This window comes from Panthera uncia, chromosome D1, assembly GCF_023721935.1.
Source record: "Panthera uncia isolate 11264 chromosome D1, Puncia_PCG_1.0, whole genome shotgun sequence".
In the NCBI taxonomy this organism is placed as follows: Eukaryota; Metazoa; Chordata; class Mammalia; order Carnivora; family Felidae; genus Panthera; species Panthera uncia.
In genome coordinates, this window is record NC_064808.1 from 69317364 (window position 1) to 69343339 (window position 25976).

At 35.7% G+C, this 25976-nt stretch overlaps 1 protein-coding gene across 2 annotated transcripts in view; it reads left to right on the forward strand.

The window, feature by feature from the left end:
* The window catches only part of NAALAD2 (N-acetylated alpha-linked acidic dipeptidase 2), a 67842-nt gene that overhangs the window by 21681 nt on the left and 20185 nt on the right, over positions 1-25976 (forward strand). For both annotated transcript variants that reach the window (XM_049653309.1, XM_049653319.1), the window contains 9 exons: positions 1043-1168; positions 2873-3059; positions 6896-6989; positions 8227-8325; positions 13057-13142; positions 13426-13545; positions 13651-13733; positions 23886-23949; positions 24646-24713. In XM_049653309.1, the coding sequence (XP_049509266.1) occupies positions 1043-1168; positions 2873-3059; positions 6896-6989; positions 8227-8325; positions 13057-13142; positions 13426-13545; positions 13651-13733; positions 23886-23949; positions 24646-24713 (927 nt within the window). The remainder of the gene's footprint in view (positions 1-1042; positions 1169-2872; positions 3060-6895; positions 6990-8226; positions 8326-13056; positions 13143-13425; positions 13546-13650; positions 13734-23885; positions 23950-24645; positions 24714-25976) is intronic.

Genomic DNA, 25976 nt, shown 5'->3' on the forward strand with positions numbered 1-25976 from the left:
ACTGTCTTTACATTTTTGCCTCCTTTGTCATAGATTAATTGACTATGTAAGTGTGGGTTTATTTCTGGCCTCTATTCTGCTCTATTGATCTGTATGTCTGTTTGCATGCCAGTACCATGCTGTCTTGGTGTAGTATATCTTGAAATTTAGGATTATGATTCCTCCAGCTTTGTTGTTCTCCTCATGCTTAGTTTGGTTATTCCAGGTCTTCTGTGGTTCCATACAAATTTTAGTATTATTTTTTGTAGTTCTGTGACAAGGCTGTTGGTATTTTGATAGAGATTGCATTGAATCTGTACATTCCTTAGGGTAGTATTTTAATATTTTTCCAGTCTATGAGCATGGAGTGTCTTCTTTCTTCTGTGTCATCTTCGGTTTCTTTTATCAGTATTTTACAGTTTTGGGCGGTAAAAGTCTTCCAACTCCTTGGTTAGATTTATTCCTAGGTATTTTATTATTTTTGGTGTAATTATAAATGGGATTGTTTAAAACATAGCTGGGATTTTTAAAATGACTTTAACTGGGGTGCCTGGGTGGCTCAGTTGGTTAAGGGTCCAACTTCAGCCTAGGTCATGATCTCGCTGTTCCTGAGTTTGAGCCCTGTGTGGGGCTCTGTGCTGACAGCTCAAAGCCTGGAGCCTGTTTCAGATTCTGTGTCTCCCTCTTGCTCTCTGCCCCTCCCCCACTGACGCTCTGTCTTTGTCTCTCTCTCTCAAAAACAAACATTAAAAAAAAAATTAAAAATAACATGACATTTATTTCCTGTGGCCCAGTATATGCTGATAATCTCTTCAAAACAGAACACACTGGTTAAAGTGTTACATATTGGCTTTTTTTTTTTTTAACTTCTCAAAGTATTGAAATATTTTCTAAAAACTTATACAGAATTAGCATGGATCTGTTTATTAAGCCCAAATCACGAAAGTTAACTTTTGATGATGTGGTATGGTGGAGCAAACTTATTGTTTGGTTTTCTCTTTAATTATAGCAGTATTACATATTTAATTTTTTTTTTTTTTTTTTTTTTTTATTTTCCTTACAGGGAGATCTTATATATGTGAACTATGCTCGAACTGAAGATTTTTTCAAACTGGAAAGAGAGATGAACATTAATTGCAGTGGAAAGATTGTTATTGCAAGATATGGAAAAATCTTCAGAGGAAATAAAGTATTGTATCATTTGCTTTTCTAGAGGGAAGAGGATAGTATGTATCCTGTAAATGTAAATGATCAGCTTGTGTCATGTTTTCCAGAATTACCTCAATATACATATTAAAAGTTTTTTCCCCCTATTTGCCATGGTAGCATAGGAAATCCTGTTTTTTTGTTAACCTCCCATATCAAGAAAGGGAAATTACTTTTATTATAGAAACAAAATCTGCTTTTCAAAAAATTTTGAAGGAAATTTTGTATGTAAGCTGAAAAATTAAAACTTCCTTGCATTACTCAGTTTCCTTGCCCAGACATGATCAATCTTAACAGCTTTTCTTAGAATATATAAATTCTGTGAAATATAAATATAAATATCTTTTTGTATGTACTAATTTTACATATATTATACATTTTTTTTATAAAGATAGGATATACAGTATATGTAGCTTTACTTTTTCACTCAGTTGTAATACAAAGGTATTCTTCTAAGCTAACGCATTGAAAGTTGTATAATGTGTGGCTAAGAGTCTAGGACTCTAGATCCATACTACATGGGGTCTAGTCTAGTCTAGGCTGTTTTCTAGATCTTTTACTGCAAGCAAGTTATTTAACCTTTCTCTGCCAATGTTTCCTCGTATATAAAGTGAAATTAGTGCTATCACTTTAGAATGCTTACTGAGATGAAATTATTTTGTTTGAAAGCACTTATGATAGTGACTGGTACTTAGCTAATTATGAATACCTGGCTTCTTATTAAGTAAATATCTCATTCTAGATAGGTGCATAATACTTTATATAAGTATTATGCATGCATAAGACTTGATAAGCAGTTTAACCATTCCCGTGTTGACAGATGCTTGGCTTGAATTTATTACTATTACAAATAATTACATTGTGAACATCTTTGTTCATAAACACTTGAACATTTATGTAAAGACTTTTGTAGTATAGATTCCTAGAAATTGAATGGCTGGATCAACATGTATGTTCTTTCAAAATTTTGAAAGCCATCATCAAAATGCCTTCAAAAAAGTTGTGACAGATTTCATTCACATTCATATTGTAAGAATGATTTCTGAATATTGGAATGTGTTTTAGTTAATCAAGACTGATGGTTATCTATCTTTTGCTATAATACTTCTGATAGTGAAGAATTCAGAATCTTGCTTGGAAAGGTTTTCCTGTTTGTGTTCAGTTTGGATTGTTAAAAAATGTTTACAGAACACGATGGGCAATTTTTCACACACTACAACTATTTTGTATAGAACTTTAGTTTAGTTCCACAAATATTTGTATGATGTGCCAGACTTGGAGGGTGGGTAGTTAAAAGTGAATTAAGACATGGTCCCTTTTCTAAAACCACCCTCAGTCTAGCAGGGGAGAAAGATATTTTAAAGGTATTTAAAATACTATGACCCATCCTATAACAGAGATGTGTACAAAATAGAAGAGGCAGAAAGAAGGGAGACATTAATTTTGTAGTTTTAGGGACAATAGGAATGTTTAAAAGAAGAGACAGTCGCTTATTTGGAGTTGTATAGAGTAAATGAGAGTTGTTTGCTCTCCCAGGGGAGAAATTGTATTCAAGACATAAAGGATTGAATGTGTAACAGCATGACAGAAAGCAGTGCCTTAAGTTTCCTTACATTATTAAATTGATTTTCACTTAGATGAATTAATTTGCCAGTACTACTTTATGGATTGCACATTGCCCCTGCAGGTTAAAAATGCCATGTCAGCAGGAGCCATAGGCATCATCTTGTACTCCGATCCAGCTGACTACTTTGCCCCTGGGGTACAGCCATATCCTAAAGGATGGAACCTTCCTGGAACTGCAGTGCAGAGAGGGAATGTGTTAAATTTGAATGGTGCTGGTGACCCGCTCACTCCAGGCTATCCAGCTAAAGGTAATGGATGGGCCTGTCACGGTCCACCTATTTTTACAAAAATATTACTTGCCCTTTTAGAAGACATAAAAGCAAACATCTATAGGATAACCTTAAAACTGTATGTAATTGTAATGTTTTGGATTACTGTTGCTAGGAATTCAAAAACCTTTCCCTCGTATTACTTTTTTTTTTTTTTTAATTTTTATTTTTTTAATGTTTGTTTATTTTTGGGAGAGCGGGGGAGGGGGGGAAGAGCAGAGAGAGAGACACAGAATCCGAAGCAGACTCCGGGCTCTGAGCTCTCAGCACAGAGCCCGATGTGGGGCTTGAACCCATGAACCATGAGATCATGACCCAAGCCAAAGTTGGCACTCAACTGACTGAGCCACCCAGGCCCCCCTCCCTTGTGTTACTTTTGTTTCAAATTTCCATGAGGTGTGGACATGGAGAGGGAAGGGTGGTTGAATTTCTCTTTAATTTTTTTTTTTTTTTTTTTTTTTTTTTTGAGAGAGAGATGGGGCACGAGCAGGGGAGGGGCAGAGAGAGAGAGGGAGACACAGAATCTAAATCAGGCTCCAGGCTCCAAGCTGTCAGCAGAGAGCCCAATGGGGGGGCTCAAGCTCATGAAGATCATGAGCTCAGATCATGACCTGAGCCAAAGTCAGCTGCTCAACCTACTGAGCCACCCAGGCACCTCAATTTCTCTCTACTTTTTATTTTTTTTTATTTTTTTTTAATGTTTATTTATTTTTGAGAGACACAGTGACAGAGTGAGAGCAGGGGAGGGGCAGAGAGAGACGTAGACACAGAATCCAAAGCAGGCTCCAGGTTCTGGGCTATCAGCACAGAGCCCAACGTGGGGCTTGAACCCACGAACTGTTAGATCATGACCTGAGCTGAAGCTGGACGCTTAACCGACTGAGCCACCCAGGTTCCCCTCTCTCTACTTTTAATAGAGGTCCGAAACACAGGTCCCCATACCCAAAGTAACGTTGCTTTTACCAAACTAGGACTTTGGTTTTCTGAACTGCTTACTGATTTTATCCTTCTTTAGATGATACATTTGTATTTTTTTTAAATACTAATAAGTTTTTGATGTTGTTTAATATGTAAAATGTAAAACGTTTTGACATCTGTGTAACTACCTCCACAATTAAGATAATGAACATATCCATTATCCCAGAGTTTTCACTCATCTCTATGTAATGTTTTCCTTTCAACCCTTCCTCACCCACTCCTTGCCAATTCCTAGGCAATCACTGATCTGCTTTCTGTCGGCATAATTATTTTGAGATCCATCCACGTTTACGTATGTGTCAATATTTCATTCTTTTTTATGCTGTGTAGTATTTCACTGGATACACTATAGCTTGTTTATTCATTTATTTGTTGATGGATATTTGGATTGTTTTTAGTTTGGGGACTCCTGTATATAAAGCTACTATGAACAGTTGTATAGAAGTCTTTACATGTACATATGCTTTTAGTTTTCATGGATGAATCTATAGAAATGCAATGGCTGGATAATATGATGCATATTTAACCTTTGAAGAAATTTTCAAATTGTTTTCCAAAGTGGTTGTACCATTTTACACCTTAGCATCAGTGTGTGAGTATTCCAGTTACTGTACCCTTGCTACATTTAGTTTGGTCATTCTTTTTGATTTTACATTCTAATAGAGAATCCTCCAACTTACTTTTTTTTTTTTTTCCCAAAGTTTTGGGGCCATTCTAGGTCCTTTCCGTGTGAATTTTAGAACAAGCTTATTTCCACTGAAAACGCTCCTGGGAATTTGAGATTGAATTAAATCTATATGTCAGTTTGGGTAGAACTGACATTTTAGAAGATACTAAATATTTTGATCTGTGCACATGACACAACTCTTCGATTACTTAGGTATTATTTAATTTATCTCAACATGTTTGTAGTTTTATTGTACAGATCCTGTCTTTCACATTTATCCATATGCATGGATAGTTTTATGCCTTTTAAAAATACATTTTAAATTTCAATGTCCATACACTTATTGCTAGTAAATAGAAATGCTTTGTATTTGTAGAAGAAATACATTGATCTTGTGTCCTGCAAACTTGTTCAACTTAGTAGTTCTAGCAGATTTCTGTAGATACTATCAGTCTTTACACAGATGATCATGTTTTCTGAGAATACGTTTTATTTCTTTGTTTCCAGTATGGATGCCTTTTGCTTTTTAGTATACTGGCTAGTACCTCTCCTACACTGCTGAAGAAAGTTGTTTAGAGGAGATACCTTTCCCTTTGTTCCTGCCTCAAGGAGAAAAAAAATCTAGTGTTTCCTTCTTAAGTCTGATATTGCTGTAGGTATTTTTTATAGATGTTTTTTGTCAGGTTGACAAAAGTTGTCAGGTTTGTCAGGAAGTTTACCTCTAATGTGCTAAGAGCCTTTATCTTAGCACATTTACCTAGGAATGTACAATGGATTTTGTCAAATGCTTTTACCGAGTCTTGAGATGATAATAAGTTCTATTAATTTTGTTAAGTTATACTCATAAACTTTTGAATGTTAAACCAACCCTGCCATCCTGGGATAAACTCTACTTGAACACAGTGCATTATCCTTTTGTTAAGAATATCTTTCATGAGGGGTATTGGCCTATGGATTTATTTTCTTGTGTATTTCTATCTCATTTTGGTTTCAGAGTAATGTTGGCCTCATGGGATGAGTTGGGAACTATTTCATCTTTTTTTAAATAGGAGTTTATATAGAATGGGTTTGATTTTTGCCTGTAAACATTCAGTAGAATTCCCTAGCAAATATATCTGGGCCTGAAGTTTTGTTTTATAGGAATGTTTTTAACTACAAATTCAATTTTTTAAACAGATATGTGGCTAGTTAGGTTGTCCATTTATTCTTGAGTGAGCTTTGGTAGTTTGTCTCCTAAGGGTTTTGTCCATTTCATCTAAGTTGTTAAATTTAATAGAGTTGTTCATAATCTTCTCAGTCTCTGTGTGTGTGTGTGTGTGTGTGTGTGTGTGTACATACATGTACAAGTATTCTGTTCTTTATTCCTGATTGTGGCAATTTTTTTTTCTTTTTTTCCTGAACTGTCTTGCTAAAGGTTGATCAGCTTTATTGATATTCTCAAAGCACCAGCTTAGGATTTTATTAATAATTGCTACCATTTTTCTATTTCATATTTCTTACTTTTCTGCTCTGATCTTTATTATGTCCTTTCCCTGCTTATTTTTGCGTCATTTGCTCTTCTTTTCTAGTTTGTCAAGGTGGAATCTGATGTCGTTTGATTGAAACCTTCCTTTGTTTCTAAGATGGGTGTTTTAGTGCTGTACAACTATTTTGGCTGAAAGCCAAAGTCCCAGTGAGGTTGTAAGTCTAACAATAGTTTTCAGTCTTCCTTTAAAGAGAATATTGTATTACTATTTGAATAGGATCTTTATTATTCCCAAGATCTCATAAGTTCCCTTTGATTTTTTTTTAGTTATATCTAGTTTGAGAATTTGGGACACATTTTCCAGGCAATTGGTTAAATGAGGCTTCTTTAAGAAGGATTCAAGATATCCTTGAAGAAATAAAATATTCTTCTAAAATTCAAGAGAAATACATGAAGTGTCAAAACAAATTTGGAAATTTTTAATCCCAATGGTTAATTTTACATTAAAATATAAATGATTTAGTTTCTTACTGTTGAATAAAATAGGCCATGTTAGGCAAAACAATCATTGGCTTGGGGGGAACTTTCAGTTTTTGATATAACTTCAAACATGTAATAGATCTGCAATAGTAATAAAAGAAATCTCTTTATACCCTTGGCTCAGATTCTTCAATTGTTTTCAATTTACCTTATTGATTTCTGCAGAGTACACTTTTAGACTTGATGTCAAAGAAGGAGTGGGAATCCCCAAGATCCCTGTACATCCTATTGGGTATAACGATGCAGAAGTATTATTACGGTATGTGTTTTTAATTGGATAGGAGATTAAGATATTTTGTACTAATATGTCCATTTTCTCATCTAAAATCAATGTAATCTAATTATGTTGAAAGTTAAGTCTGGTTGTACACCTGAAACCAATGTTATGTGTCACTTATATGTCACTAAAATGTTTTTAAGTAAAAATTCAGGAAACAAAGTAGGAAAATGAGTTAAAAAAAAGAAAAGTCTTGTGTCAAGATTCTCCTGAAGTAGGAATAGCAGAGCACAGCAGGAAATGGCAAGAAACTATTAGTTTGCTACAAATGAAAGTCTCAAGAGCAAAACTGTCCAAAGATAAAAAATACTGATTGGAAATTTTTCAAGTAGTTGGATTTTCTTAGGTATTAATTTGATGTTTATACCTGACCTGTATTTTAAAAATATTATAATGTCCACTACTTATTAGATTTGTGAACTTGGACCAGCTACTTAATCTTTCTCTGATTCAGTTTCCTTGTCTGTGAAATGAGGATAGTAATTGTTTCTCCCTGATAGAGTTTTTTAGGAGGAGGAGATGAGATCAAGTACATGAAGTATCTAGAATATAGTAAATATTTAATTAATGTTTGCTATTCTTGCATTCTGTTACTGATGTTCTTTTACAAACATCCAGACTTTTTTTTTTTAAGATGTCTATACCAATACAATTAGTGATTGCTTTATGAGTACCTACTAGATAATCAGCGCCTCTAGAAATTAATTTATTCTCCTTAACACAGTCATGAATTTCCTATTTTCAGTATTTCTTAAAAAAAAATCTTTAATGTTTGTTTATTTTCGAGCACAAGTGGGGGAGGGGCAGAGAAAGACACAGAATCTGAAGCAGGCTCTAGGCTCCAGGCTGTCAGCACAGAGCCTGTGGTGGGTCTCGAATTCACAAATCATGAGATCATGACCTGAGCTGAAGTCAGTATTTTCAGTATTTCTTCATCTTAAGTCTTCACTAGTCAAAAGTAAAGAGGCCGATGCTTCTCATTTCCTCTCCCTATCTTTTTCCTTAAGCTGTCTTATCACCAACATATTAAATACTTTATCTCAATTATGGCTTTCTCGGTAAAATGTCAGTTCCCCAAGGAGAGGGAACGATAGCAGTACCTAGCTCAATAAATATTGGTTAAATGTATGATGAAATATCTCATTGTCAGACTTCATGATTTCTTCTAAGAAACTGTGACATCAGCCTTCTTTCTGTCATTTTCGTTTTCTCTCGACAGTCACATGGGAGGAACTGCTCCACCAGATGACAGCTGGAAGGGAAGTCTTAATGTGGATTACAACATTGGGCCTGGCTTTGCAGGGCATGATTCCTTCAGGTAATTTTATATTACTTTAATAGACTGGAAAAGTTTTATATGTTTAATGGAAAAATGTCAAGGTAACTGTTCTGCCAGGTAGCTTTTGCTTGTCTTTTTCTCATTTTTCATAGTGAACAATTGATACTTACAGGGGTGCTTGGGTGGCTCCAACGCTGGGTTTTGGCTCAGGTCATGATCTCACAGTTTGAGAGAATGAGCCCCGCCTTGAGCTCTGTGCTAGGTGTGGAGCCTGCTTGGGATTCTCTCTCTGCCCCTCCCCATTAGCTCATGCTGTCTCTTCCTCTCTCAAAATCAATAAATAAACATTTTTTAAAAATTGAAAAAAAGAAGTACTTACAGAGTGATGTACTGAATTATTATTCTTATAGTGGTATCAGAACATTTGTTTTATAAAGTCTTAAACATGACTAAATTTGAGTTTAGTGTTTAACATTTAACTTCCTTTTTCACCTTAAGTTTTAGAACAATGTTTCAGATAACCCAGTATTTCAAATGTATAACATTTTGAAAGTTACCTTAAGGGAAGGAGTACAAGAGGGGAGACAAAGGAGGGTAACATATTGCTCACCTACTATGTAGGGTAAGCACATAACTATGGTAAGGCTCAATGCATTATCATTCTCACATGCACTATTGTAGAGGAGTGATCACAGAATATTTGTTCATTGAGCTTAAGTTATACAGAAAGGTTAAGTTGAACACTGGATCAAGGCAGGCAGGAAATTGCAGTTTAAAGAGATCATCTTGGGTAGAGTTGTGAAACAACATGGCATGATTACAACTTGAAGTAGTTTGATTTGCCTGAAAAAGAAAAGGAGATAGAACACTGATAAATCAGAGAACATATAGCTCTTTTTAATAAAATCAGTCTTGTTTGGTAACATGTTACCATAGGATTCTTAGTGGTTTTTAGTTTTTGTAAGAATTTTTCTCCAGAACTTTTAAGGTATTAGAAGATTAATATTTTATTTTATGGGAATTTTAGAAATACTTTATGTAAGTGCTTATTTATCTTTATAACTTAGAGCAGAGTTACTTTAATATAAGAGAGTTTATTATCTAATTTATTAATACCTTAACAGCAGCAGGAAAACCTAACACACACAATGAAAGATAAAGGCTGTTTGTTTGTTTATTGAGTGTGAGCAGGGAAGAAGGGCAGAGGGAGAGAGAGAGAATCTCAAACAGGCTCCAATCTCAGCATGGAGCCTGATGCAGGCCTTGATCCCATGACTAAGGATCAAGACCTGAGCCAAAATCAAAAGTCAGACACTCAACCAACTAAGCTATCCAGGTGCCCCAACAAAGGCCTTTCTGATTTAGAAACAGAAACATGATGACACAGAGAACACAGAAAACCTACAGCTTCAGTTCTATAATTGTAGTTCAAGAGTAAATCAGAAGCATACAAATCCCCTTGTCTAGATATCAAAAAGCTGTTCTTCACCATGGGCACAAAATTATTAATTGATTTGAGCTCAAAATGAACAAATACACAAATAAAAATCTCTGTCATTTTTCACCCAGAAGAGTTCTTGACAATCTATTTACAGATATTCAACGTCGTTTTTCACTCAGATAAGCCGTCTAGATTCTCTGTCATTTCTCACCCAGAAGAGCCCTTGACAATCTATTAATCCATTTACAGAGATTACTGAGTGACAAGACATGAAACCACATTTCTGGAGGGGGAGATGGGTGGGAGGATGGGCTAAACGGATGACGGGCATTAAGGAGGGCACTTGTTGGGATGAGCACTGGGTGTTATATGCAAGTGATGAATCAATGGGTTCTACTCCTGAAATCCTGAAACGAATACTATACAGTATATTAAGTAACTTGAATTTAAATAAATACATTTTTAAAAAACATGTACAAAAAAAACCCAAAACACGAAATCAGTAGGAAAAAGAGTATATAGTTAGAGATGCACAAAAAAGAGACAAACCAAGGAACAGACTTAACTATAGAGAACAAACTGATAGTTATCAGAGGGGAGGTAGTTTGGGGAGAATGGATGAAACAGGTGATGGGGTTAAAGAGTACACTCATCATGATGAACACCAAGTAATGTACAGAATTGTTAAATCACTGTATATTGTATGCCCGAAGCTAATAGAACACCATATGTTAACTATACTGGAATTAAAAAAAAAAAAAAAAACTTAATAATAAAAAAAGCTAGAGGGGCACCTGGCTGGCTTAATCAGTAGAGCATGAGACTTTTGATCACGGGTCATGAGTTCAGGTCCCATGATGGGCATAGAGCTTACTTAAAAAAAGATAATTTTTTTTTTAATTTTTTTTAACGTTTATTTATTTTTGAGACAGAGAGAGACAGAGTGTGAACAGGGGAGGGGCAGAGAGAGAGGGAGACACAGAATCCGAAACAGGCTCCAGGCTCTGAGCTGTCAGCACAGAGCCTGATGCGGGGCTCGAACTCACAGACCGCGAGATCATGACCTGAGCCGAAGTCGGACACTTAACCGACCGAGCCACCCAGGCGCCCCAAGTATAATTTTTAAAAAGTTGGAGATACAGATCATCAGCAGAGTTAAAATTCTGTCACTGCTTCTGATTTACCTCAGAGCCAAAAGAAGACATGTCTGGGTTTATGCTACCCACACCTGCTTCTGTGAGGTGAATCTATTGCACATCTAAATGGAACTTCCAAAAATGCTAAAGGATGATTTTTTTTAAGTAAAACCATAATTCTCCTACAGATATAAAATGAACATGTGTCAAATATTTCATTGAATTTATTAATAAGGAAGCCGCAAAAGAGTTTAAGATGGTTCAAAGGAAAATTCAATGATACAAAAACAGAATGCTGAAATGAAAGTACAGTACTCAATAGCAGAAAAACTTGTTTCTTCCACTCTGAAGGAATGAACTAAATATTCACTAGACAGATTGAGTGTTTCAGTCGATATGTTGTTTCTACAAATTAACCTTATTCTCTACAGAGTTGTGAAATCTTCTAATCAAAGACACTGATAGGCAGAGGTAACTGATGGATGAGCTAAGGCCTTTCTTGCTTTTTCCTTAAAGGAGTTTATTCATTCACTTCACAAATATTTATTGAGCATTTACTATAACCTAGGTACTATTCAGCAGTGCACAAAACAGGCAAAATTCCCTCCCATGTGGGGCTTACATTGTTCATTTTTTTTTTTTTTTGGAACATTATGAATTTGAAGTGATAATAGGACAAATGGATATTCTTTTAGAAACTTCTGGAGTCAATGGTATTAAAACTAGGAAGACTTAAGGATTAAATATGTGGATAGTCTATTTTCAGGTTTTGATTAAAATAGATTTTTTTTTTCCGGGGTGCCTGGGTGGCTCAGTCGGTTGAGCGTCCGACTTCGGCTCAGGTCATGTTCTCACAGTTCGTGGGTTCGAGCCCCAAGTTGGGCCCTGTGTTGACAGCTCGGAGCCTGGAGCCTACTTTGGATTCATTGTCTCCCTCCTCTCTGCCCCTAGCCCACTCGCATTCTGTGTCTGTCTCTCTCAAAAATAAATACACATTAAAAAATTTTTTTTTTTAAATAGATTTTTTTTCCTCATTCCTCATTTGTAACATTCGTATTTTCTTCATTTAATGACATAGTATCAATGGCTTGGGGTTTCTTACTAACCTTGGGCTTCTGTTTTTAGATATACATGCTAAAAGTGTTTCTGCTTTTTTGCTATTAGTTTTTATCTATTTCATATTTTAAATGAACATTTAAAAATATTTTTTTTATCTGAATATGCATTCAGAAACACAATATACTTCTGGTGGGGAAAAACCAGAATCTGCAGTTAGCAATGTAAAGGTTTTGACAACCTCTTAATTCCTCCATTCATAAATAAACATAAATTAGAAACTGCTGAGATTCCTCTATCTACCCCACCCCCCATGGATAAAGATTTATTTTGTTTACTTCTGAAAAAAATGGCTCAGCATTTTCTCATATCATTTTGGGTTCATAAAATGTGAATTGCTTTTTTGTTTGTTTGTTTTTCTATTTGAGCTTGATTGAATTTTGCTTTGAATTATAATTTGGGAAGTTGTATTTCATGAACGGATATTTAAAACGCTGGCCCAAATCAGAATCAACAGTGATGGGCTAGAAAAGTTTCATCATACAGTTGTCTTATGCATTTTAGCAGGTGCTTCCCAAATTCCTATTTCCTTCCCAAATTTGCCATGTTTCTTTTTGGCAGCTCTCAGCCAGCTATTTAACAATGTACTGACTGAATAACCTTGAAGAAAGGTCAATAACCTTGAAGAAAGTTACTCACCAGCAGGAATTAATGTAAATACAAAGACCTACTTAAAAAATGCTTATTTGTTCTTTAACACATAATTGGCTGTCTTATTTTTGTAATTCATACAGTATACTTACAAAGTTTAGAATGAATACCCAAGACATTTTGAATAAGTATTTTGGACTTTATTAACAATATAGCTTTGTTGGAGGAGTAATAAAAAATATTGACATTCTATTTTCAAAATCTGACTTCAAGCATGCTTAAGTACTTAGGAGTAAAATACATTAACCATTTGCAAATTGCACACATCAACAATATTAATGATTATAGAATTTAGGTTGTGGATGTATGGGAATTCATTGACTTAGAGTTTTCTGTAATTTTGAGATTTTTCATAATAAAACATTGGAACAAAACTGTTAGACATAATGCTCTATGTGAAGTAATTTATTCCCTTTGTAATCCTAGGAAGGTTAGAATGCATGTTCATAACACCAATAAAATTACAAGGATTTATAATGTGATTGGAACAATCAGAGGATCTGTGGAACCTGGTGAGTATGAATTTTTTAAACACTTCATTTTCACAAAGATTAAAAGAGTAAGAGATAAAAACCTTTAGTCAATAATTCTTTATTTCCCTTGAGTGATTAGAGACAACTACATTTGAAAAAAAAAAATTGCACAACGCTAAAAGAAACCTGTACTTTCTAAGTGTTGATTTTTTTTTTTCTATAGAAGAAACACAACCAAAAGGGAGTTTAATTTAAAGACACAAGTCACAAGTATTTGTAAGGTATTCAAAATTGTAGTTCTTTTGAACACATTATTTTCCAGACAGGTATGTTATTCTAGGAGGTCATCGGGACTCCTGGGTGTTTGGAGCTATTGACCCAACCAGTGGAGCTGCTGTTTTGCAAGAAATTGTCCAGAGTTTTGGAAAACTGATGGATAGAGGTAAATGATGTTTCTTTGGTAGGTGATGACAAAACATGACTCACTTAATTTTCCTCTATTTTTAGGCACATGTGCCTAATTAATGTATGTTAACAATGATTGCAGGCTGGAGACCTAGAAGAACAATCATTTTTGCCAGCTGGGATGCAGAAGAATTTGGGCTACTGGGATCCACAGAATGGGCTGAGGTAAATATGGCCGGAGGTTCTTGTTCTTGATCAACAGGGAAACAAATACATGTATTTCAGGGTGATCACAGATAGATTCCATTAGCTAAAAATGGTTTTAGTTTGGAGAAAGACTAATTTAAGAAATTTTGTAAATGGAATTATTTTAGTAAATTGCCTTTCTGATTTCAGATATTTATTTCTTCTTTAGGTATGATTGATTTTCATTTCACACTGGTCCCAGATGCTTTATCTTTAAGTGTCTCTCCTAGACACCCTTCTTTCATCTTCCCTTAGCCTCCACATTGAGTAAGTTCTTTAACGTACAAGGTAAGGCCACACATTTTTGTCAAGACATGAACACTGTATACTTGCTTTACCTGCACCATCTATTTATCTTTGGGTTGATATTTTATAGAATTGTTTTAAAGCATGTCATATATTTCTTGTTATTGTCTGGTTTTAAAATACTTTCCTCCTGACTACTTACCTGTTTATTTTGAAATAATGTGAATGAAATAAACATGGGGGTGAAATCATACAGTTATTTCTCTGCTTTCTTATCCGTATATTCAATTGACATGGCAAAGTTTTGTTATCATTTTGGTAATTATCAATATGCATTTTGGAAGTAGACTGTTCATTTGGATGAATCAAATGTCCTCTACTTTAAGAAATGCAAATTCTTGTGAATGCATGTATATATAAATACATGACTCTGTTTCTCTAATTTTACCAACTTAAAGATCAAAAAAATCTCAGATATAAAATAAAACATGTACTTCACATTAATCTAAATAAATCGGGGTTAAAAGACAATTTCAACACTGTTAATTCATGATAATATTCAGCAGCATACTTTTCTTAAAAATAGTTAAGGAATCTTTATTTCTACTCAAAATGTTATAATGGAAACTCTGACTATCTATAGAAGAGACAGCTACTATTTGGCCATTATGGGCAAGGGGAGAGAGGAAATAGTCCTCACTTGTGCCATAACCACTCACAGCTTTACATTTTTTATTATAATATATTCTATTTATTTAATTTAAGTTTATTTATTTTGAGAGAGAGAGAGAGAGAGCATGCATACTCAAGAGCAGGGGAAGAGTAGAGAGAGAAGGAAAGAGAGAGGGGAAAGAATGAGAACATAACCCAAACTAGGCTCTGCACTGCCAGCATGGAGACCAATGCGGGGTTTGAACTCACGAACCGTGAGGTCATGACCTAAGGCAAAACCAAGAGTCAGATGCTCAACTGGCTGAGCCACCCAAGTGCCCCTATTCTTCTTTTTAAATTTAAGTATAGTTGATATACAGTATTAGTTTCGGGCACACAAACTGTGGATTGATAATTTTATACATTATTCAGTGCTTGCCACAATAAGTGCAGTTACTACCATCTATCACCGTACAAAGTTATTATAATATTGACTATGCTGTACTTTACATTCATGACTTGTTTATTATTTATAACTGGAAGTGTGTACCTCTTAATCCCCTTCACCTATTTTTCCCATTTTCCCACTCCCCTCCCTTCTTGCAACTACTAGTTTTTTCTCTGTATTTATTAGCCTTTGTTTTTTGTTTGTTTTGTTTTACTTTGTTTTACTTACCACATAAGTAAAATCATGTGGTATTTGTCTTTCTCTGACTTAATTCAGTTAGCATAATACCTCCTAGGTCCATCTATAGGTCCATCTACAATGTCACAAATGGCAAAATTTCATTCTTTTTTATGACTGAGTAGTATTCTCGTGTGAGTGTGTGTGTGTGTGTGTGTGTGTGTGTGTGTGTGTGTGTAGAGAGAGACACATCACATCTTCTTCATTCATCCCTTGATGGACTCTTAGATTGCTTCCATATCTTGGCTATTATAAGTAATGATGTAATAAATATAGGGGTGCATATATCTTTTTTAATTTGTGTTTTTATTTTCTTTGGATAAGTACCCACCAGTGGAATTTCTGGATCATATGGTAGTTCTATTTTTAGTTCTCTGAGGAACTTCCACGCTGTCCTGTAGTGACTGCTCCAATTTCTGTTCCTACCACCAGTGCACAAGGGTTCCCTTTTGTCCACGTCCTCACTGATACTTGTTATTTCTTATCTTTTTGATACTAGCTATTCTGACAGATAGGAGATGATATCTCTTGTGGGTTTCATTTGCATTTCCCTGATAAATAATGTTGAGCATATTTTCATGTGTCTGTTAGCCATCTGTAGGTCATCTTTGAAAACATGTCCATTGAGGTCCTCCACCCATTTTTTATTGGCTTATTAGGTTTTTTGTTGTTGTTGTTGTGTTGTATCGGTTCTTTATACGTTTTGGATATTAATCCCTTCTTAGTACATAATTTGTAAATATCTTCTCCCATTCAGTAGGTTGCCTTATTGTTTTATTGATGTTTTTATTTGTTTGTTTTTTTGTTGTTGTTTTGCTGTGCAAAAGCTTTCTATTTTGATGTAGTCTCAATTGTTTGTTTTTGCCTTTGTATCTCTTGCCCAAGGAGACAGATCCAGAAAGATATTACTGAGGCTGATATCCAGGAGATTACTGCTTATGTTTTCTTTTAGGAGTGTTATAGTTTCAGGTCTTACATTTAGGTCTTTAATAAACTTTGAGTTTGTTTTTGTGTATGGTATAAGAAAATGGTCTAGTTTCATTCCTTTGCATGTAGCTACTCAGTTTCCCCAACACCATTTATTGAAGAGACTGTCTTTTCCCTATTGCATATTTTGCCTCCTTTGTCATAGAGTAATTGCCATTAAGTGGGTTTATTTTTGGCTCTGTATTCTGGTCCATTGATCTATGTGTCCTGTTTTGGTGTTTTTTTTTTTTTTTTTTTTTTTGTTTACTTATTTTGGGAATTAATTTATTTTGAGGGAGAGAGAGAGAATGGGAGAGAGGCAGAGAGGGACAGAGAGAGAATCCCAAGCAGGCTCTGCACTGTCAGCACAGAGCCCGAAGTGGGGCTTGAACTCACGAACGATGAGATCATGACCTGAGCTGAAATCAAGCCAAATGCTCTAACCATCTGAGCCACCCAGGCACCCCAATGTGTGCCATTTTTGTGCCAGTACCATACTGTTTTGATTACTATTGTTTCTTAGTGTAGTTTGAAATGTGGGATTATGATATCTCTAGTTTTGTTCTCTTTTCTTAAGATTATCTTGTTTATCTATAGTCTGTTGTGCTTCCATACAAATATTAGGATTATTCTAGTTCTGTGAAAAATGCTAAGTTACTGGTATTTTGATAAGGATTGCATTGCATCTGTAGATTGCTTTGGGTACTATGGACACTTAAAAATATTAATTAATCCATTCCACCAGCATAGTATATCTTTCCATTTGTTTGTGTTACCTTTGGTTTCCTTCACCAATACTTTCTACTTTTTAGAGTACAGATCTTTCACCTCCTTGGATAAATTTATTCCTAGGTATTTTCTTTTTGGTGTAGTTGTAAATGGGATTGTTTCTTTAAAATCTCTTTCTGCTACTTTGTTATTGGCATATAGAAACAACAGATTTCTGTGTATTAATTTTACATCTGGCAACTTAATCATTTATTAGTTCCATTAGTTTTTTGGTGGAGTCTTTAGGGTTTTCTGTATATAGTATCGTCATCTAGAAGCAGTGACAGTTTTCCTTTTCCTTACCAATTTGGATGCCTTTTTTTTTTTTTTTTCCCTTGTCTGACTGCTACAGCTAGGACTTCCAATATTATGTTGGAGAAACTGGCAAGAGTAAGCATCCTTGTCTTGTTCCTGATCTGTAGAGGAAAAGCTTTCAACTTTTCACCATTGAGTGTGAGGTTAGCTGTAGGTGTGTCGTTTGTGGCTTTTATTATGTTGAAGTATTTTCCTTCTAAACCCAGTTGCTGAGAATTTTTATCATGAATTTTGAATTTTGTTAAATGGTTTTTCTGCATCTATTAAGATGATGTGATTTTTTTATTCTTCATTTTGTTAATGTGTGTCACATTGATTTGCAAATATTGAACAACCCTTACATCCCTGGAATAAATCCCACTTGATCATCATAAATGATCCTTGCATTTTTGGTTTGCTAATAATTTGTTGAGAATTTCTGAATCTATGTTCATCAGGGATATTGGCCTGCAATTTTCTTTATTTCTATGTATTTATTTTTTTGTAGTGTCTTTTAGATGGTTTTGGTATCAGGGTAATGCTGGCGTCACAGAATGGGACGTTTTACTTCCTCTTCTCTTTTTTGGAATAGTTTGAGAAAGATACATATTAGCTCTTCATAAGTGTTTGGTAAAATATATATGTGAAGCCACTGGGCTGGCCTTGTGTTTTTTGGGAGTGTTTTTGTTACAGATTCAATTTTGTTACGAGTAATTGATCTGCTCAGATTTTTGATTTCTTCTGATTGAGTTTGAGAAGATTGTATGTTTCTAGAATTTTATCTGCTTCTTCTAGCTTGTCCCGTTTTTGGATATTTAATTTTTATAGTCTTTTATAATATTTTGTATTTCCATGGTGTTAGCTTTAACTTCTGTTTTGTTCATGATTTTGAGTCCTCTTTTTCTTCGTGGGTCTGGCTAATGGTCAATCAATTTGGTTTATATTTTCAAAGAACCAGCTCTTAGTTTCACTGATACTTTCTCTCTTTTAAGTTTTTATTTCCTTTATTTCTGCTCTGATCTTTATTACTTCTTTTTTTCTACTAATTTTGGGTTTTGTTTGTTCTTTTTGGGTTTTGTTCTTTTTCTTTAAAATAAATTTTTTTTAATGTTAATTTATTTTTGAGAGAAAGAGTGTTGTGAGCTGGGGAGGGACAGAGAGGGAGACACAGAATCCAAAGCAGGCTCCAGGCTCTCAGCTGTCAGCACAGAGCCTGACCCGGGGCTCAAACTTACAAGCCATGAGACCATGAAGCCTGAGCTGAAGTTGGCTCCTTAACCAACTGAGCCACCCAGGCACCCCTGTTCTTTTTCTAGTAAGGTTAGATTGAGATTTTTCTTGTTTCTTGAGGTAGGCCATAATGTATTGCTATAAAACCTTCTTCTTAGAACTGCTTTTGCTGTGTGCTGAAAAATTGAATCATTGTTTCCATTTCCATTTGTCTCCAGGTATTTTTTTATTTCCTCTTTGATTCATTCATTGATTTATTCGTTGTTGATAGCATATTGTTTTAACCTCAACATATTTGTGTTTTTACCAGTTCCCTTCTTGTTATTGATTTCTAATTTTTACCGTTGTCATTGGAAAAGATGCTTAATAGGATTTTAATCTTAAATTTATTGAGATTTGTTTTGTGATATAGCATATGATCTGGAAAATGTTGCATGTGCTGTTGTAAAGAAAGGTGCATTCTTCTATTTTTGGGTGGAATGTTCTGTATTTATCTGTTAAATCCATCTAGTCTAATGATTCATTTGAAACCACTGTTTCATAATAGATTTTCTGTCTGGATAATATATCTATTGATGTAAGTGGGGTGTTAAAATCCCCAACTATTATACTATTACCATGGATTTCTACCTTCTTATGTCTGTTAACATTTGCTTTATATATTGCTTTATATGTTAGGTGCATAGATATTTACCATTGTTATATCTTCTTGTTGGATTGATCTCATTATGTGATGCCTTCTTTGTCTCTTATTATAGTCTTTGTTTTAAAGTCTATTTTGTTTGATAAAAGTATTACTACTCCAACTTTTTTTTTTTTTTTTTTTTTTTTTTTTGCTTCCTCTTGCATGGATATCTTTTTCCATCCTTTCACTCTTTGTCTCTGTGTGTCTTTTGATCTGAGGTGAGTCTCTTTTAGACAGCATATAGATGGGTTTTGCTTATTAATCTATTCCGTCATTCTCTCTTGATTGGAGCATTTAGTCCATTTACATTAAGGTACTAATTAATAGATATATACTCATTGCCATTTTGTTAATTGTTTTCTGTTCAGTTTTTTTCTGTTCCTTTGTTCTTCTCTTGCTCTCTTTCTTTGTGATTTGATGGTGTTCCTTTAGTATTATGCTTGGGTTCCTTTTTATTTTTGTGTATTCTAGGTTTGAGTTTGTGGTTATGGTAAAGTTGATATATAACCTCTTATGTATTAGTACTCTATAAGTTGATGGCTACTTGGGTATGAATACATTCAAAAACACTAATTTTTGACCCCTCCCCCCATTTTATTTATATGATGTCATATTTTACATATTTTTCATACTGCCTACCTAATATTCTAAATATAGTTGACTTTACTATTATTGTCTTTTTAACCTTCATACTAGCTTTATAAGTGACTCATTTACTACCTTTACTATATGTTTGCTTTTACCAGTAGAAATTTTTCCTTTCATAAATTTTTTTCTAGTATGACCTTTTCTTTTCTAAAGAAGTCTCTTTAATGTTTATTGGAAGGCAGGTTTAGTGATGATGAATTCCATTAGCTGTTGTTCATCTGGGAAACTCTTTATCTCTTCAATTCTGAATGGTAAACTTGGTGGATGGAGTATTCTTGGTTATGTTTTTTTCTACCACTTTTAGCACTTTGAATGTATCATGCCCCTCACATCTGGCCTGCAAAGTCTCCGATAAATCAGCTCATAGCCTTACTGAGTTTCCTTTGTATGTAAGTATTTGCTTTTCCCTTGGTGCTTTTAAGATTCTCTCTTTATGTTTTGACATCTTAATTATTATGTTTCTTGGTGTGGACTTCCTTGGGTTTATTTTATTTGGGGGATCCCTGGTATTCCTGGATGTCTCTTTCCTTCCCCCAGTTAGGGAAGTTTTCAGCTGTTATTTCTTCAAATAAGTTTTCTGCTTCCTTCTCTCTTTGTTCTCCTTCTGGGAACCCTGTAATGCAGAAGTTGTTATGCTTAATGCAGTGATACCTTAACCTGTCCTAATTAAAAAAATTTTTTTTTCTTTTTGCTGTTCAGTTTGGTTGCTTTCCACAATCCTATTTTCCAGCTCACTGATCTGTTCTGCTGCCTCTATTCTGCTGTCATTTTAGTTATTGTATTTTTCAGTTCTGATGGTTCTTTTTTATATTTTCTGTCTCGTTGAAGTTCTCACTGAACTCACCTAACCTTCTTTCAAGTCTGTTGAGCATCTTTATGACCATTACTTTGAACTCTTTCTCAGGTAGATGGCTTATTTTTGTTTCATTTTGCTGAGGTCCAGCCCTAGCAGGTCCAGGGGTTCCCAAAGGATGAATGGCGTCGGCGAAAATAACAAATGGACACAGACAATAGCAGCGTGTTAGACTGGTCGCTTTATTGTGGCAAACGTGGCATTTTATGTGTTAGCAATTTCTTTGTAGAGTGCATCATCTATGTTTTTCAGCATTACCTAATTCTAAATATGTTTCTTTGTGTAATCACCCAGTAAGGAACAACATAGTTATTTTCTTGTAACATTCCCTCCTGCCCTTTTGCTTATTAATTTCTTCATACTATTTTCATTATGAATCTACATTTGTCTATAAAGCATTTGCTTTGCTGTTTTCATGAAAGGTCATCTATCTCTCAACACCTCAAGTGGAACGTTTACAGGGATGTGACTTCTTAATTGTTCCTTTGAACCATTTGCAATACAAGGAACAAAAGTATTCTCTTTGGTCTTGGGTGCCGGGAGGGAGCCAAGAGGGCCCTGGGAACCCACGCCTTATGCGTTCCCAGAGAGACAATGTATACCTAGGAGCTAATGAACCATTCTGTACCTTAACCCACCAGGTCGAGTTATCATCTGGAATGCCTCCTGGGGGCCAAGTGGGTCTAGGGTTTGGAGTAACTTGTATCCATGGATACATTTCTTTGTTGGCCGGGTGGGGATTTCAAACCCATTTGTCCCCCTCCTTGGCTGGGAAATATATGGGGCTATCCTTCCTTTAGGTGGGGGACAGGCAGGCAGGGGTGGCACCGGCTGGGTATAAGGTTTCATTATCCATCTTCGGATTCTCATGGTTTTTCCCAGAAGGAGTTTATATATCCCCGAGTTTGCCCCCATGGGTTTATTTTGATTCATCAATGCTAATTAGACTATGGGGATGGCCATGATGAATAACAGGAGGGATACTGGTAGCTTCCCATTCGAAGGGTCGCTGTGCGTTGCCCTCTGCCAACCACCCACGCTGTGCCATCAGGAAGGCTGGATGGATCGGCTCCCGGCATCATTTAGTTCTTTTTTTGAGGTCTTGTTCTTTTGTTTAGAACATCTTCCTCTGTCTCCTTTGTCTGACTTTGTTTGTTTCTATGAATTATGTGGAGTGGGTACCTCTTCCAGTCTTGAAGGAGGAGCCTTACAGAAGAATGTCTCCTGTGTAGACTGTGTACTTGGTGGCTTTGGCTGGCTGGTTGGTGCTGGATGGGCATTGGCTGGGGCCCTCTACACAGAGGCACCCTGTCAGGTCAGCTGGAACAAGTGTAATCCATGGTTCCTGGAGTGCTTTGCACTATGGTCACCTTGGAGGGTCAGCTGACATGAAGCAGACTCAGGCCAAGGGTTTTTGGGGTGCTCTACATTGGGGCTGCCTTGGTGGGATGGCTGGAGATGGCATGGGAGGAGGCCAGATAGGACATGGTGCTTTGTGCCTGGGTCACCTTGATGGGATAGCTGAAGCTGGTGTGGGTTAGAGGACTGAGTAATCTGACCCTGGAGAGAGTTCTAGCAGTTACACCCATTTGGCAGACATTCTATGGTTGGTAAATGGATTTCCTTCACTTAATAATCTAGTTTCCCTTTATTTTATTTTATTAAAAAAATTTTTTTTAAACATTCACTTATTTTTGAGAGACAGAGAGACACAGAGGGTGAGCAGGGGAGGGGTAGAGAGAGGGGGAGACACAGAATCCGAAGTAGGCTCCAGGCTCTGAGCTGTCAGCACAGAGCCCGACGTGGGGCTCGAACTCACGATATGTGAGATCATGACCTGAGCCGAAGTCAGTCGCTCAACCAACTGAGCCACCCAGGGGCTCTCTAGTTTCCCTTTAAATTACTGTTTGTTTTGTTTTTCTGTGTCCCAGGGTAGGTGACTCTGTCCATCGGCCCCTCAGTGATATCCCTCTCTACTCTAGGTTGCCACATCAGGTGGTTGTTCTCAATGTTACTGTGTGTCTGTCTTTCCTACCCTTCTTTATGTGGTCCCTCTATTCTTTGTCATGCAGAAGTTGTTCAGTCAGCCCTCAGTTCTTCTTTAGGAAGAGTTGCTCTGTTTGTAGGTGTAGATTTGGTGTGTCTGGGAACTGAGTTCAAGGTATTTATATGCGTCTATCTTGGACTGTGTCCTATTATACTGTGTTCTTATGAGGTAGCAAGCTAGAAGTAAAAGGCTCTCTCAGCATATCCCATCTGTGTGATAGTAGTGTGTGTGTGTGTGTGTGTGTGTGTGTGTGTGTGTGTGTGTGTTATAGTGAGAGGAAGAGACTATCCTAATGGCTTTCCTTCTCTCCATCTAGTTTTTTTTCTATCCTCCTTTTGAAAATTATTTTTCTTTGCGTCTCCTCTTTTAAAAATAGATAAATGGAGGGGCACCTGGGTGGCTCAGTTGGTTGCATGCCACTCTTGATTTTTGGCTCAGGTCATGATCCCAGAGTCACGGGATCAAGGCCTGTGTCAGGCTGTGTGCTGATAGTGCTGAGCCTGCTTGGGATTCTCTTTCCCTGTCTGTCTCTGTGCCTCCCCTGCTTGTGTGCACGTGCACTCTAAAATAAAATACTTTAAAAAAATAGATAAATTGACTCTATTTCTGACTTTTAAAATTATACTTGGGTTTCCAGTCTCAGTAGCTCTCTCAAACTTCAGTGTATGTAAGGATTTCCAGGGATACCTTTTAGAAAATACAGATTTCCAGGCCCTTCAGAAATTTTTAATCAGTACATCTGCTGTGGGGCCCAAAATCTGGGAGCCTCACCCCTTCATATTCTAATGCAAGGAGTCAAGGAACCACACTGTGAAAATACTTTTTTTCTGAGAATCCTTGCTATTGCTATAAATAGTAGCTACACATATTTTTCTTTTTACTTGTGTTAATGTTGTCAACCAACCAGTTATCTGCATTTTCTCATAAATTATGGCAAAGGCATAGATACTGGATTCATAAAGGTATCTGTAGACCACCTTTATACTAAATTGATTTGCTTATTTATTTCCACAATTGTAAATATTGTGAATTAAATAACAACTTTGCTTCAACTGTAGGAGAATGCAAAAACACTCCAGGAGAGAAGCATTGCTTATATCAATTCTGATTCATCTATAGAAGGTAAATCTTACTTCAGATTATTAAACAATGCATCATCTTTTCAGTCTGCAAATTGTAACTAACTTGTAAACTAAGATTATTCTCGTCCTATGAAATTCCTCAATAGTACCTCCATTTTCCACTTTACCACAGAGAAAATGATTATGATTCAAATGAATCAGTATGAGTCATATCTGAGCTACTGATTGTAATTTCTTTAGTATGTTTGCCATTTGCCTATCTTGAATTACTACTTAAAACTCTAGTATTAACCATATTCTTCCTGTGGAGATATTAAAAGAATTTGGCTACAATATTTCAGAAGAATGTTTTACGGAATATTCCACATAGAAATACTTTATGGGAGCAATTTGAAGTGAGTACATACTACAGACTTTGCTTGGAAGCTGACATACGACACTTGTGTCTCTAGGCTTTCTTTGCATTACTTCTAGATGAATGTCAGAGCATACTTCCGAGGTACTGAAATGCTCTGGTCTAATGTCTTGATATACACTGTTGAATTGATGGAGTAAATATGAATGGCATAGCCTTATCACTTCCTTTGCCAAAGCCCCCCTCGAAAGATACCACCTTAAGAATGATGCTATTTGATTTCAAGACTATACATTGTTTATAATTAGAAATAGTTAGAATTAGACTTCTCTTGGAATTTCACCTGGAAGTATTAAAATACATTGTATTTTATTTTTTCAGGCAATTATACTCTGAGAGTTGACTGTACACCCCTTCTTTACCAATTGGTGTATAAACTGACAAAAGAGGTATATAAATAGATGTCTTAATGTTTTCTGATGAATAGAAAATAAGTGGATAACACTTGTTTTCTTAATTAGTGGTACTGATTTTTAAACTGGTAACTGATTTGTATAAGTAAGAAGTCAGAAAAAAATCTTTAATACACTATTTATATGACCTATGTATAAAAATAGCATTGCTAATCTTTCTAATAGTAGTTATTATTGTATACACTGTTGCCATGTAGAGGGTATACAGTTTCATTTGGCAGAGGAATTTCGATACAACAGAATGAGCTGGAATGGAGAAAGCCTTGGGTTCAAACCCTATAAAATGAATTCCAGCAGCATCAATGATAAAAGGACATGGTCACTGTATCCAAATACTTCGCAATCTAGAGAGGATACACACTTGTAAGTGAGGAATTACACGTCAGTAGAATATTGGATACTACAAACAATGGAGAAGAATTATGGAATAGAGAAGCCGAAATTCTGGGGTGGTTGGGGAAGCATCAGAAGATGTTTACAGAATAATTAGTTCTTGGGTTGTAAAATGGAAGGGTGTGAAAGTAAGAGAGAAGGCATTCTCAGCAGAGAACACCGTAACCTAAAAAAGATGTGGAGACATGAAAGAAAATATTTCCTGAACTGTAGGTGGTTCAGGGTGACATAAGTATAAGGTTTTGGTGGATAAATGGTAAGAAATGGAGCAGGACAAATAGGCCAAGGTCAGAAATATGGTGATGGGAAAATTAGAGAATCTTTTTTTTTTTTTTTTTTTAAGAGACCTGGAAGATCATTTCTTCCTTTTATTTGTTTTATCTTATTTATTATTAAATGTTTATTTTTGAGAGAGCGAGTGAGAGAGCACACGTGCATGCACGTGGGGCAGAGAGAGGGAGACAAAGAATCCAAAGCAGGCTCCAGGCTCTAAGCTGTCAGCACCTATCTGATGTGGGGCTCGAATTCATGAACTGTGAGGTCATGACCTGAGCCAAAGTCAGATGCTTAACCGGCTGGGCTGAGCAACCCAGGGGCCACAGAGAATCTTTAACAAGGTTATACATTATCATATTTGTTCATTAGAAAGACCACTCAGTATCAGTGTAGTGAATAGATTAAGCTGTAGCAAGTCTAATAGCAAAATGGAAATAATTCTTACAGGAATTTTGTGAATATTATTGATAAAAAGTACTTTGCACTCTACTCTAAAAATGACATATATCTCTAATTTTTGTGTACTTCATTTAAATGGTTCATTATAGAATTTAGTTACCAAATACAAAT